Genomic DNA, 14,647 nt, shown 5'->3' on the forward strand with positions numbered 1-14,647 from the left:
GTCTGACTTCGAGATCAGGTCATGATCTTGGGGCCCTGGGATTGAGTCCTGTATCTGGCTCCCTGCTCAGCAGGGAGTCTGCTTCTCCCTCTGACTCTCACTCCACTTGTTTTCTCTCTCTCTCTCTCTCTCTCTCTCAAATAAATAAATAAATAAGTCTTTGAAAAACAACACCAACAATGACTTGGTTTACCAAAATCTGGTTAGTATATTTTTAATATTAATAAAAGCAGCTAATACTTGTTAGCAAGTTCAATATGCTGGGCACATAGAAAATGTTTTATACAGAGTATTTGATTTATTCTTCCCAATAACACCATGAGATAGATACCGATATTGTCCCCGTGTGTAGCTAGGTCAGTTGGCCCCCAGGCTATTTAACTGGCCTGAGCATCACTGGAGTTCAAACTTGCTTCAGTGCAATCTGTGACTCTAGAATACTGTTAATCCCGCATTTCTCAGACAGGCTGCTCACATCCGGGTGTGTTCAGTCGTCCTTCCCTACTTCAACAGCCTCCTTGCCTTCTCAAATGGGGTAACCGACCAGGGATGGAGTGAATTACTCTGGTTCCAACTTAATTTCTGTGGCATAACATGGTCATATTTTCATTAAGAAATTCTTTTTGACATTTCCTGGACAAGTAACAGTGGATTTCACTAGTTACTTTGAGTCACTGCAGAATGATCAGGTGAACAGAAAAGAGTTCAGATTTGCTTCAGTTTCCTAATTTTATTCTTTGGCGCTATCATCTAAATTTCACAGCATCTACAGCAAGACTTTACATTATTTTGCAAAGGATTAAGGTAGAAAGAATACCATTTGCAGGAAAAGCATGTAAGTCTAATTTCACCCCTTCATAGTGTTCACATTCATTATCTTCACTTTTTCACAAGAACTGTGTGGGGTGGGCAAGTGAGGAATTATTTACCCACCTTGCATAGAGTCGCAAAAAGGAGGGGTGACTTATTCTAGGACATGGACTGGTTAGGTCCTAGACCTAGGGTTCTTTCTACACTATGTTACTTCCATAGTGTATAAGGGTCCTTCCAAAAAGGACCATCAGACTCAGGCACTTTTCAGGCAGCAGAAATAAATGACTGCTGTGCCAGTGGTTGCGCCACGCCAGGCTGTGGCCATGTAGTTCCCTCTCTAACCAGTAACTATGCTACAGAATGAGGATAGTAGGAATCATGCCCCCTACTCACTCATACCTGTGCAGTGTGATAAAGAAAGTAGAAGTGCCCAACAGCTGTGGTCCAACCAGATAAAACTTTTAGGCGGGAAGTTAAGTGAAAAGTAAACTTGTGTGCCTGTGTCTGTCTAACTGTTAGGTGCTTTTGATATTTTTAAAAAGGTTGCTTGTGGAAGTTAGACCAAATAGCAGGAAGGTATTACAGCAAAATGGATTTGGGAAAGGACCAATCTCGCTTGAAACGCCGTCAGACACCTAATCCTCGTCAAGAAGAGAACCATGTTCCAGGTAATGAAAGAGATCTTCAGAGGTCTCTAGTGGCCACTCAGATGACTTGGTGACTGTTGGGAAGAACTGGGGCTGTGATTATTTTCCTAAATTTTATGGATCTGGCCCCCAAAAAGGACATGATTATGTTCATATAACCTTAGATGGGAGGTATTGGGGTTATATACCTTCTGAGGTGACTTACAGTGCATTGATTCTAATTAAAGTCAGAGAAACATAAGGAGATAACAAGTAAGTTATTAATAATATATTCAAGTGAAAGATAATGAAAATACCCAATACTGGATGGCTGAGGTAAGACAAGTACATGCTTATACTTCTATGGTAGTGTAAATTTGCTATGACTTTTTGGGAAAGAGATCTGGTCTACCTAATGCCCGATCTGTAATAGAGCTAATTCTTTTGACTCACTAATCTTAGTCTTGAGTCTGTTCTAAAGTGACATGTCTCAAAACATTTTGCAGAACCCTAGGCCTTGAGATAGTTTTTAAAAAAATTTTGTGCCCTGCTTCCCCCTCTCTCTCTGCCTGCCTCTCTGCCTACTTGTGATTTCTCTCTGTCAAATAAATAAATAAAATCTTTAAAAAAAAAATTTTTTGTGCCATGGATCTCTTCCACATTCTGATAAACCTATAGACCCCTTTATAAAATAAATATTTTAAATACATAAAATTGATAGGATTCCAGAGGGAACAATTATAAGATACAATAATCAAAATTTAAAAATTGTGATATAGTAATATATATGCTTATTTGTAAATGCATTAAATAACAAGATCATATTAAGGTGAGTCTAAAACCACTGTATCAGATTGAATATATCATCTCAAATAAATTGTACTTTTAGGTATCTGTAACAACTGTATTGTGATAGAAAAAAACTGATTTCTTTTGGTGACAAAGTCAGTTACTGAACAAAAATTGCTGTGGTTTGTCACCTACATTCATAATTGAAGGAAATTTACTTAAACATTGATAAAAATGAAGGTATATTATTCCCCCATCAAAGTTCACTAAGAACTTCTATCCTAAGAACAAAAGGTGCTGTGGTCCAAGGGGCATGATCTGTCTCTTTGGAATCTCAGTGGAAGTTTATAATCACTTTACAGTTCTAAGAAGACCCACTAACTTTCACAAACTTAGATGGCAACAGAACCCTTTTTTGATAACTTTCCAAAGAACTTGGAGAAACATCATCCTAAGGAAAAAATTCAAAAGGAAAGAAGCTGTATGCATGAATGTTCTTATTATAATTTGATCTACAATGGCAAAAAAATTTGCCATAAAATTCCCATAAAATTGGCACAACCAATGCTAGTAGAATGACTGGGCAAACAGGAATACATCAACTTGATTGAAGTTACAATTATGAGGACTATCTCATAGAAAATATATCTGACATAATGTTAGGTTAATAATGATAAAATTATAGTATGCAATCATTACGGATTTATGTAATATAAGGACTAGATGGGTATGAGAAATAAAATGAAAACAGGTTCTAGCATTAAGGATGGCAGAACATGGTTGATTTTTTAAATGTTTCTACAATATGTAAAATTACTTTGAAGAAATTAATGGGTTAATAGCACACTTATGTACTGACTCTTTCGTTTAAAAAGTGTTTACTGAATATTTGCTCCTAGGCATTCTTTGGAGGTCAGTCCAGAGATAAATAAGATATGGTCTTTGTTCCCCAAAAGCTGGGAGCAAACAGACACCTCATGTAGAAGTTCTACCACTGTGCCCTAGGACTCTTGCTGATAAATGCCACAAGTTATCACTACATCCTCTAACTTCCATTTTGATCCTACAGAAGTCACTGGAACTTGGAATTTGCGAAACAGAGAGCAACTCAGAAAAAGGAAAGCTGAAGCACAAGAGAAGCAAAATTTGCAGTGGCATTTTGGGTATAGTATCATTGCGAGGGAAAAGAACTTATATTTGTCCAGTATATGCTTTGGGTCAAGTAGTGCTGACATGATTTTACACACTGTATCTTTCCAACAACCTCAGAAATTGGAGGGGGTGGGGGACTATTCTTATTTTACAAAACAAACAAACCCAAAAAACAAACAAACAAAAAAAACCCCAAGTCTCCAAAGGTTAAATCTCTTGACTAAAATCGCATAGCTAGTGAAGGGTTGGGAAAAGAATTTTATTCCTGTTCTTCTTAAATTAAAGCCCCAGGCAGCTGAATCATATTATAGAGGGGTCTGGTGTTCTACTACCCTGGTAATACAAACATAGAAGCATCTTGTTGGGAGCAGTAGATATCTTGGAGGAGAATGTCGAGCTAGTTTTTCCAAGCTTTCAATTAGTAAAATCCTAATTGCATAAGAGTGCTAACTCTCCATGGAGTAAACCATGGAAACAAGTGATGGAATAGTGTAGAGGTTCTTAAATCTCCAAGCAAAGTCACTTGCCTCCCTTAGGGAGGGAGTCTGAAACCATGATTATAAACGAGGCAGCTTCTAACTATACTCATTTAAAATAGGACTCTGAAGGGCGCCTGGGTGGCTCAGTGGGTGAAGCTGCTGCCTTCGGCTTAGGTCATGATCTCAGGGTCCTAGGATCGAGTCCCGCATCGGGCTCTTTGCTCAGCAGGGAGCCTGCTTCCCTCTACCTCTCTCTCTGCCTGCCTCTCTGTCTACTTGTGATCTCTCTCTGTCAAATAAATAAAATCTTTAAAAAAAAAATAGGACTCTGAAAACAGAGGTACTTGGACATGCTTAGAGATAGAAACAGGGAGCCCAAGGAGCCAGAGTATGAGTTTAGCCCATCTAAGCCAGAGTATCTCAATCTGGGCACTATTGAGGCTGTGGGCAGGGTAAGTCTTTGTGTGGGAGGCTGTTCTGTGCATTGTAGATGGTTTGTAGCTTCTCTGGCATCTAGAAAGTAGTAGCACTCCCTCACCCATGTTGTGACAACCAAAAGTGTTTCCAGACATTGTCAAATGTCTGCTGACATAGGACAGGGGGTGGGGCGTAGGGGGGAAACGAAGGGGCAAAATTGCCCCCAGTTGAAAACCACTGATCTAAACACTTATTATCATCATTCTTATTATTATTAGATTAGCAGTTAGATTTGCATTTCTTCATTGCTGCAAAAATGTTTCTTTTGATGGCAAAGATAAAATAGGTTACATATTGGTAGGCATCATTTAAAAAAAAGTACAATGTAGATGTTTTAGCACTTTTCTGGAGAAAAAGCACCTATCCCCCTGTGGACTGAGTTACCAGCTAGTTTTGCTACAAGGCGAGTTTCTACAGCACCAGTCAGCTCACATGTGATTGGTAAATAGGAGAATGATGTCAGTATAATGTAGAAGTTGTATTGGTTTGAGATTTTGCCTGGTCAAAAGGGAATATAATTAAAACCTTCAGAAAGGGAAAATCTTCAGCTTGGCTGCTGCAAAAGCAGGGTGCATTCAGGCATCCTTCCCCAGAGGATAGGATTAGCCCTGCACTGCTCCCCACATGTAGCTTGCACAACTTCCTTGCCCAGCCTGCTGGCTCAGAGTACCCCCATCATTTGCATGATCTCAGCAGCTGAAAGCCTGCATTTACACTGTTGCTTTTGAGTATTTTCACTCTGTCTCAGGCAGCCTCTAGCCGGGGTAAGCGGCCTGTCTGGACTACTCAAGTCATCTCCTGGGTACCCATTATTTTCGTTGGTGTTGCACAAGGGGTGCCTCTGTGGCTCAGTCAGTTAAGCCCCCTGACTCTTGATCTGGCTCAGGTCTTGATCTCAGGGTTGAGTGTTCAAGTCCCGTGTTAGACCTACTTAATAAAAACAAACAAACAAACAAAAAGGTTGCACAGAATTTGAGTTATTTGCCTTAACTCTATTCCCCCCACCCCAAGCACTGCACTTTGAGTGTATGATTTGCAGAAAGGTTTTCCAGGAGTTATGATTTTCCAGGAATTACAGCAGAAACTTTTGTACTCGAGTCCTATGGCAGGTGACTCAGTTGAAGAATATCCTATTAGCCCCCCTAATTCCATACTTGCCAAGCAAACTTCTGATCGTTACTTGGCTTCTCAAATCCTTGGTACAGAGAAAGAATACATTCGTCTGTTAGTCCAAGCATCCTCTGCTAGGTGACTTTGCTTTTCTCACTGTTTCCTTAAAAACTGGTGTTTAGGCTTATCTATCAGTCTCTCTGAGCTGGTTGATGAGTTCTATCCCAGATAAAGAGAGCTCTTCTCCGTGTGCTGATAGAATTGGGTTTCTGGGCTTGCTGGGTTGCAGGGGGTGGGGCAAGGCTGAAAAAGCCACTGAAGTAGATGACATCTTGGTAAGTCTCTTGGCAGCTGGCTGGCCATGCTCTTGTGACACATCTCTTTACTGCTGAGGGCTGTTTTTACCATAACACACCACACAGTGAAACCTTGGTGGTTCCAGAAAGAAGCAGCAGAGGGTCATGGTTAAGAGCCCTGGCTGTTACAGCCAGAATGGCTAGATCTGAGGCGTGACTCCCCCACTTCTAGCCATTTGACCTTGGACAAGAAAGTGCCTTGGTTTTATCATCTGCAAAATGGAGGTAATAATAGTATCTGTCTCATAAGTGGATGATGTGAAGATTATATGAGATAATAGAATAAGTAAATTACTCAAAACCGTGCCTGGCACATAAGAAGGACTGGGCTTCCTGTATTAATATGAGTACTAATTTATACCTGAATAATTCACTCATCCAAGTTATTATATGCAGTTCTTTTAAAAAAAGATTTATTTATTTATTTTTAGAGAGAGAGAGTGTGCATGAGCGGGGGGAGTGGGTGAGGGGAAGCAGATTCCCTGCTAATCAGGGAGCTCAACATGGGGCTCACTCTCAGGACCCTGAGATCATGACCTGAGCTAAAAACCAAGCATTGGATGCTTAGCCAACTGAGCTACCCAGGAACCCCTATTATATGCAATTCTTACAACTACCACATGAAGTTGGACAGATACCATTTACTCCATTTTACCTATGAAGAAACCAAGGCATAGAGAGCTTAAGTGACTTGTCCGTGATCACATAGCTGACCAGTGACAGAGTCTGGATTAAATTTTAAGCCACATAGATGTATTTGTCTCTTTTGAAAAACTACCAGGAAGAATATGGAACATAACTCAGTATCCCTCAGAGTTGTACCTAACAAATTATTTAGGATTTAATATCTAGGATGAAATGTGTTTCCTGAAAAAGTCACACACAGCATCTTTTAAAAATCTGACAATGAGGACTTCATAAATTATCTTGTGTCCTCTGTTACTTGGAATTAAACTCTATAATGCTGAGGTCTCATCGCATCGTTTTTGCACAACATCTTCTTCTAGATTCCTTTTTTTAAAAAAGATTTTATTTATTTATTTGACAGAGAGATCACAAATAGGCAGAGAGGCAGGCAGAGAGAGAGAGAGGGGAAGCAGGCTCCCTGCTGAGCAGAGAGCCCGAAGTGGGGCTCGATCCCAGGACCCTGAGATCATGACCTGAGCCGAAGGCAGAGGCTTTAACCCACTGAGCCACCCAGGCACTCCTCTTGTATATTACTTTTAGTACTTATTTTTGACTGTCTTATTACATATATAACTTTTATTTTTTTTAAAGATTTTATTTATTTGACAGTGAGAGAAAGATCACAAGTAGGCAGAGAGGCAGGCAGAGAGAGAGGGGGAAGCAGGCTCCCCACCGAGCAGAGAGCTCGATGCGGGGCTCAATTCCAGGACCCGGAGATCATGACCTGAGCTGAAGGCAGAGGCTTATCCCACTGAGCCACCCAGGTGCCCCACATATATAACTTTCAAAACATTGATTTCAAACTAGTTCTTGTGAGGCCACCTTTAAAAAATTTTTAACTATGGAAATCACCAAACATAAATAAAGGTAGAATAGGGTACCCATTTAAGTATGCAAGGAATTATGAACACTGCAGAGATATAAAAGCCCTGGTTTTACCTTGTTTGCTAAAAGAAATAAGAATATTTACTCTCAGAATATCTCCCCAGAAAAAAATGTAAGTATGAGGCAGTCCATGTCCCTCCCCTAAAAGCATGACCCTCGTCATAAATCCTGAACAAGGAAAACATTTCAGCCTGTGATCTCTAAGAGAAGGCTCCGCAGAGCAGGTAGCATAGAACAGAATTTCAATAGGTTTAGAAAAATGATGAAATGTTTATTTATAGCACCTTTTCCTCCCCCAACCCCCCAGCCCATCTGCATTAGCCATCTGTATTTGCTTGTAGTGGCAATAACTAACAATTTGTCATTAACTGCAATTTCCATGCATATCCTTTTATCTTTTAGATCCCTCCTCTAGCTATTACTTTGGAGTAGGTATAATATAGCCACTCATGCCTTTCTACTAGACTTCTTTATTTCCAGAAATGTTTTTGCAGCTTTTGGCCCAGCTTACAGTACATCTCATTTGACATGTATCACAGCGATTAACATTCTGTACACAAGACGCTGAATGAGATAAGCAATTATACATATATTTTCTGTCTGTGGGCTGCACAGGCAAGGAGCTGTGCCTAGATTGCAGATCTAGAAACATAGTTGTATCCGTTTGCGCAGGGCATAGTGGGACTAACTCAGATAGACTCGACCCAAAGAGACATCTGTGTAAACCAGCATGCCAGTCTATTCCTGTACAACAGGAGTAATACACTTTCCATGACCAGTCTTTAAGTATATGGTTTCAAACACACACTCTCTCTCTCCACTCACCAGGAAGATTCTGTGTGAGCCAGGTGTCAGAGACAAAAATTTTCCCCGAGGACATTTCTTCTCTTGCCAACTGAGAACATCTAGCACTTCTCCTTCATTTTACAAACAAGAAGGTTGAGGTCTAGAGAGATTAAGTATTTGTTCATGGTCATATATCACAGTAGGACGAGGGAGACCTGGGACTGTTATCACTAAGGATTTCTTCCAATCCTGTAATCCCATTGCTGACACTAATTCTTATCTTCCCCAGAGAGAAAAAATGCAAGCGGCCAAGGACAGGAAAAGGAAACAAAAGAGGCAGAAAGAGACGACAAAGTACAGAACTGAAGGAGGAACCTCAGTCACAATTTAAAAAAGACACAATGGAGAAATCACTGGTACCTACGGAGAAAGAAACTGAACCACCTAAGAGTATAACTGACGTGCTGTCTCTGCTAGCCTCTCCCAAAAAAGTTATGCCTGAGACACAATTTTCTGCAGTGGATCAAGAAAACATACATCAGGATTATTCTTCTGAGTTACAAGAAACAGTTGTACAAAACCACCCTTCTGAAACATGCCAAGATGTGGCTGAACCTGAAGTCCTCTCTCCTACAATGTACCAGGAAACGGCCGTGATTCAAGGCCATTCTTCCATAATGTGCCCTGATACAGCTGAACCTGAAGACCTCTCTCCTACAACGTGCCAAGAAATGGCCGTGATTCAAGGCCATTCTTCCATAATGTGCCCTGATACAGCTGAACCTGAAGATTTCACTTCTACAATGTGCCAGGAAACAGCTGTACTTCAAAACCATCCTTCCAGAATGTGCCCTGATGCAGCTGAACCTAAAGCCCTCTCCTCTACAATGTGCCAAGAAACAACTGTAGTCAAAGTCCTTCCTTCTAAAACATCTGAAGACATAGCTGACCTGGAAGCATGCTCTCTTGAAGCATTCTCCAAACCAGATATGCCTAAAGGGTATGCTCTTGAGACATACCAAAAGAGAGGTGAACCTGAGGAATACAATTCTGAACCAGAACAAGGAATGGCTGAGATTGAAAGCTTCTTTCCTAAGACACAAGAAATAGCTGTGCCTAAAGACCTTTCTACAAAGACACACCAAGAAACAGTTGAACCTGAACACTTCTCTCATGAAACATATAAAGAAATTGCTGTGCCTAAAGCATTCTCTCATAACACAACCCAAGAAGTGCCTGCTCTTGAGGAATATCCTCCTGAAATACACCAAGAAACACCTGCTCCTGAGGAAGGCTCACCTGAAATATACCAAGAAACACCTGTGCCTGAGGAAGGCTCACCTGAAACATACAAAGAAACACCTGTGCCTGAGGAAGGCTCACCTGAAATATACCAAGAAACACCTAGGCCTGAGGAAGGATCACCTGAGATATGCCAAGAAACACCTGGGCCTGAAGACTATTCACCTGAAATATACCAAGAAACACCTGGGCCTGAAGATCTTTCTACTAAGGCATGTAAAAATAAGGACCTGCCCAAAGAATGCTTTCCAGAACCACATCAAGAAACAGGTGGGCCCCAAGGCCAGGATCCTAAAGCGCACAAGGAGGACACTAAGGATGTTTATACTTTTCCTCGAGGTAGGGTGTTTTATCGGGATAAGTCAGCGATACTGCCACTTAATGGGGTTCCCCATTTATAATTAGAGCACCAACATAGGTATGTCTCCCTTGGAGTGGTGATTTTGTAGCCTGCCTTAACAATCGTAGGGTATCTCCCGTTATTGCAAGGGATACGATTAATGTCATTAGCTAGTTTCCAGTAAAAAATGTTTTTCATCCAACCAATGTCTGTCTGGCACATTTACAAAAAATTAAAAGAAAATCATTGAAAATATAAGTGTGGGGCGCCTGATGGTTCAGTTGGTTAAGTGACTGCCTTCGGCTCAGGTCATGATCCTGGAGTCCTGGGGATCAAGTCCCACATGGGGCTCCCAGCATCGTGGGGAGTCTGCTTCTCCCTCTGACCTTCTCTCTTCTCATGATTTCTCACTCTCACTCTCTCTCAAATAAATAAATAAAATCTCTTAATAATAAAAAAGAAAATATAATTGTTTATAGTAGGTGTTTGATATACCTGGAAAGCATTAGCCAGTAAAGTGAAATGAACCCAATATAAGATGAATTATGTACAAAGTATTTTAAAGAACAGTCAAGTCTAAATTAATAGGAGAATTTCAGGAATACAGTATTCTTGAGAATAAAAATTTCCCAGCAAACTTAAAGCAAGTAAATTCTCAGGGTATAAGGTATGAGGGAATTATAAAGATATAAAATATGATCCTGTTACTGGGGAGCTCATTTTTGTAGGATTTATCAAGTTTTCTAAAAACCCCTTTCTATTTCAATGCCTATTCCTGAAAAGCTTTCTCTTAAGCATAATACTTTTTAAATAATGTGACTGTTCTTCTGTTTGACTTACTCTTCGTACAATACCGTAGACAGTGTTAGCAAAGGTCTGAGTCTCCCAGGCTAGAGTTCTCTCCAGGCGATTGTTTCCTAAAGAAATCCCTCTGGTAGCTTATTTATTCTCTTTCCTAAAAGATGAGTGCAACAAAAGCATGGGTTTAGTTGGGTTCCCACAGGTTTTAAAGAAATACCCTGAAAAAATGGGAGTAAAGAAAAGAAAAAATCAGAGTAAAAAGCAGATAGGGTGAAGCATGGGCCTGTGCTGACAGAAGCCCCTGCTGGAGAAGCAGCTCTCATCCACACAGGGCTCCATTCTAGAAGGTTCATTCTTGCCAAGGTTAATGTGGGAAATTAATTCGTGATTTCTTTTTTGGGGGTTTTGTCTGGTCAAACAAGTGGAAGTATCTACCTTTTTTACTGAGTAGAAAATGTTCATAATAATGAGTTATGAACGTTCATCATGATAAAGGAGAGCAATATGTAAGTGAATGTAGAGTTAAGTCCACTCTAACACCATCTCCTATCTTTGATCCTCATCCTGAAGGTCGTTTTCCTTCATTTTAACAAACAAGATAGTAGGGGAGCCTGGGTGGCTCAGTGGGTTAAGGCCTCTGCCTTCGGCTTAGGTCATGATCCCTAGGGTCCTGGGATCAAGCCCTGCATTGGGCGCTCTGCTCAGCAGGTAGCTACCTGCTTCTCACCCCCTGCACCCGCCTGCCTCTCTGCCTACTTGTGATCTCTCTATATCAAATAAATAAATAAATAAAATCTTAAAAAAAAAAACAAATGAGATAGTAGAATACATTCTGTAACCTGCGTTTTTTCACATAAAATATATATCATGGCCATCTTGATGAAATCTTTTGTAGCAGTTATATGGTATTACATGTGCAATAATTTATTCAGCCAATCTCTGAAATGACGAACACTTACATTACTGCCAAGTTTTACTATTAAAATAGCGTTCAATGGGCATCATTGGAAGTAACATTTATGGGGCACTTTCTATGTGCCAGAAACTATTAAACATTTTGGGTGAATTATTTTATTCAATGTTAAAGCCCTAACAGAAAAACAATATTATCCCCATTTCATAGATTAGGAAACTGAGGCACAGGAAGCTTGTCTGTCCAATTATATTCTTTGGATAAATCTCTAGAAATTGAAATGCTGGGCCAAGAGGTACCCACATTTAATGTTTGGATACATTCTGTCAGACCAGCATCCCAAAATATTGTAGCAATCAACACAAACCAAGAGTTTATATAATGCCTTTCCACTAGGCTCTTGCCCATACTGCATATTATTTTTTTATATGTATATTTATTTATTTGACAGAGAGAGGGATCACAATTAGGCAGAGAGGCAGGCAGAGAGAGAGGGAAAGCAGGCTCCCCGCTGGGCAGGGAGCCCGACGCGGGGCTTGATCCCAGGACCCCGAGATCATGACCCCAGCCAAAGGCAGAGGCCCCACCCACTGAGCCACCCAGGCGCCCCCATACTGCATATTATTACCTTTAAAAAACTTTTCTGGGGCACCTGGGTGCCTCGGTTTGTTGAATGTCTGACTTTTGATTTTGGCTCAGGTCAGGGTCCCGGGATTGAACCCGGTGTCAGTGTCTGCATTCAGCAGGGAGCCTGCTTGAGGATTCTCTCTCTCCCTTTCCCTCTGCCGCTTCCCCTGCTTTTGTCCCCACTTCTCTAAAATAAATAAGTAAATCTTTAAAAAAAAACAAACAACCTTTTCCTATGTGTTAGGCTTAAAAAAATAAAACTAAAAAACCCAATTGTTTTAATTTCTATTTTTTAAAATGATGACTACTGCTACTAGGCATTAATATTATCATGAATTTGAATTTCATGACTATAATAAATTTGAATTTTTTTCTTTTGAGAATTGCGTTTGAATTCCTGTTCTATTTTTTTTTTTAAGATTTCATTTATTTACTTGACAGATCACAAGTAGGCAGAGAGACAGGCAGAGAGATAGGAGGAAGCAGGCTCCCCACTGAGCAGAGAGCCTGATGTGGGGCTCGATCCTAGCACCCCGAGATCATGACCTGAGCCAAAGGCAGAGGCCTAACCCACTGAGCCACCTAGGCGCCCGTTTCCTGTTCTATTTTAAATTTGATCTTTTGGATTGATTTTAAAGATCCTTATATCATAGTTATTAAGCTTTCACCTACATATAAGTTATAAATATTTCCCCTGTTGTTTTTGGTTTAACTTTATTTATAGTGGTTTTTGTCATCTACATGATAAAATTTTAATTTTTAGTTATTCAAAACTGTCATGATTTTAATATTTAGTTTTTCAAACCAGTCATTCTTTTCCTTTATGTTTTCTGTCCTCTATTCTGCTTAGAAAGGCCTTTCTTAACACTAAGAGTATAAAAAACACTTTATTGTTTCTACAAAACTTATGGTATTTTAATATTTAAAACTTTTATTTATTTGAAATTTGCTTTTGTGCAAGGTGTGAGGCAGAGTTTTTTTTTCCCCGAGATACTTAATTGTTTCAATACCATTTATTGAACCTATTTCCATATTTTATTTTACAGAAATGAGAGAAAAACCCAAAGCGGAAGAACCAGAGACACCAGCAATTGCAAATGTTCCTCAAGAAATTCATCCAGAAAATGACGTCTTTAGTTATGTTTTGTTTTAACAATGCTCAACCATCAATAGTTGTCCAACAAAATACACATCTTAATATATTACATGTGTGATTTTTTCAAAACACTGTAGATCTCTACAATACTCATTAATATTTTTACGTTGTTTTCTTTTTTTCATGTATAGACTCTGAGAGAATGAAGGTATTTTTTTCAGGCTCTGTTACATAGATGATATCCTGCTAGTGTGTGCGTGTTGTGTGTGTGTGTGTGTGTGTGTGTGTATACATATATGCATATTGGGGTGAGGATAGTGGTGGGGGAGAGAGAGAAACGGGAAAGGAATGGCTGAATAATTGATCAACCATCAAGAACCTTTAATTCTTCTATATTTTATTTATTTTTTCCTTGGTTAATTCTTAAAAGTTGAGAAAATAGGGGCACCTGGGTGGCTCAGTGGGTTAAGCCACTGCCTTCAGCTCAGGTCATGATCTCAGGGTCCTGGGATCGAGTCCCGCATCGGGCTCTCTGCTCGGCAGGGAGCCTGCTTCCTCCTCTCTCTCTCTGCCTGCCTCTCTGCCTACTTGTGATCTCTTTCTCTGTCAAATAAAGAATAAATAAAACTTAAAAAAAAAAAAAGAAAAACCAAATCTCTCTTTAAAAAAAAAAAGTTGGGAAAATATTGTTTGAACACTTAAAATCTGGGGGAGTAATAGTTTTCTTGTAAACTTTGTTCACTTATCCATGTAACAATAGCATCAACATTTTATTCAGACTTTGGTAGTCTTTTTAAGTTAATTTTAACAATTATTCTGGGACTCCTTCCAAGATATTTTGAGGGGATGAGTGATAAACGCAGTTTCCTGGAGTGTTTGAATTTTGATTTTCTTTTTCCTTTTTAAATATTGTATTTGTGCAAAATGTACATTAAATCTTTATTACATGTTTCACCGTTTGGACAGCATCCTGATAAGCGCCGCGAGGATTAGAACACCTATAACACATAGGCCTTACCCTCCGGGGGTTTAATCTTGTCTCGTGGAGGGAATAAAACAGAACACAAATAACAGTAATGCTAGTGTCGTTTGAAGAGTAGACACAATAGAGGAAACACTCACCTTTTTTTTTTTTTTTTTCTGGAGCGACCTGAAAAAAATCACATCTTCGAGGAGTCTTGAAAGGCGGAAAAGATTTGTACTGTAGGTGAGGATTGTGGCCTCACTGTATGTGACACAGAGAAGGATGAATTCAGCATATATTCAAGGGAACTGCATACAAACTACAGTTAATGCACGGTCTGTGTGGAACAGCAGGCTAATAGGCTGAAAGTCTCATAACAGAGTGGACAATTTTGCACATCTAAGAAGTATGTGTTGGGTAATGTGGAACGAAGTAAGACTTTTG

At 39.7% G+C, this 14,647-nt stretch overlaps 1 protein-coding gene across 3 annotated transcripts in view; it reads left to right on the forward strand.

The window, feature by feature from the left end:
* HEMGN (hemogen) overlaps nt 1–13,691 on the forward strand; it is a 34,670-nt gene extending 20,979 nt beyond the window's left edge. For all 3 annotated transcript variants that reach the window (XM_044264276.1, XM_044264277.1, XM_044264275.1), the window contains 4 exons: nt 1,356–1,481; nt 3,298–3,391; nt 8,450–9,801; nt 13,190–13,691. In XM_044264276.1, the coding sequence (XP_044120211.1) occupies nt 1,403–1,481; nt 3,298–3,391; nt 8,450–9,801; nt 13,190–13,296 (1,632 nt within the window). In that variant the 5' untranslated portion in view covers nt 1,356–1,402 and the 3' untranslated portion in view covers nt 13,297–13,691. The remainder of the gene's footprint in view (nt 1–1,355; nt 1,482–3,297; nt 3,392–8,449; nt 9,802–13,189) is intronic.
* The last annotated feature ends 956 nt before the right edge of the window (nt 13,692–14,647 follow it).

Source organism: Neovison vison, chromosome 9, assembly GCF_020171115.1.
Source record: "Neovison vison isolate M4711 chromosome 9, ASM_NN_V1, whole genome shotgun sequence".
Taxonomy (NCBI): domain Eukaryota; kingdom Metazoa; phylum Chordata; class Mammalia; order Carnivora; family Mustelidae; genus Neogale; species Neogale vison.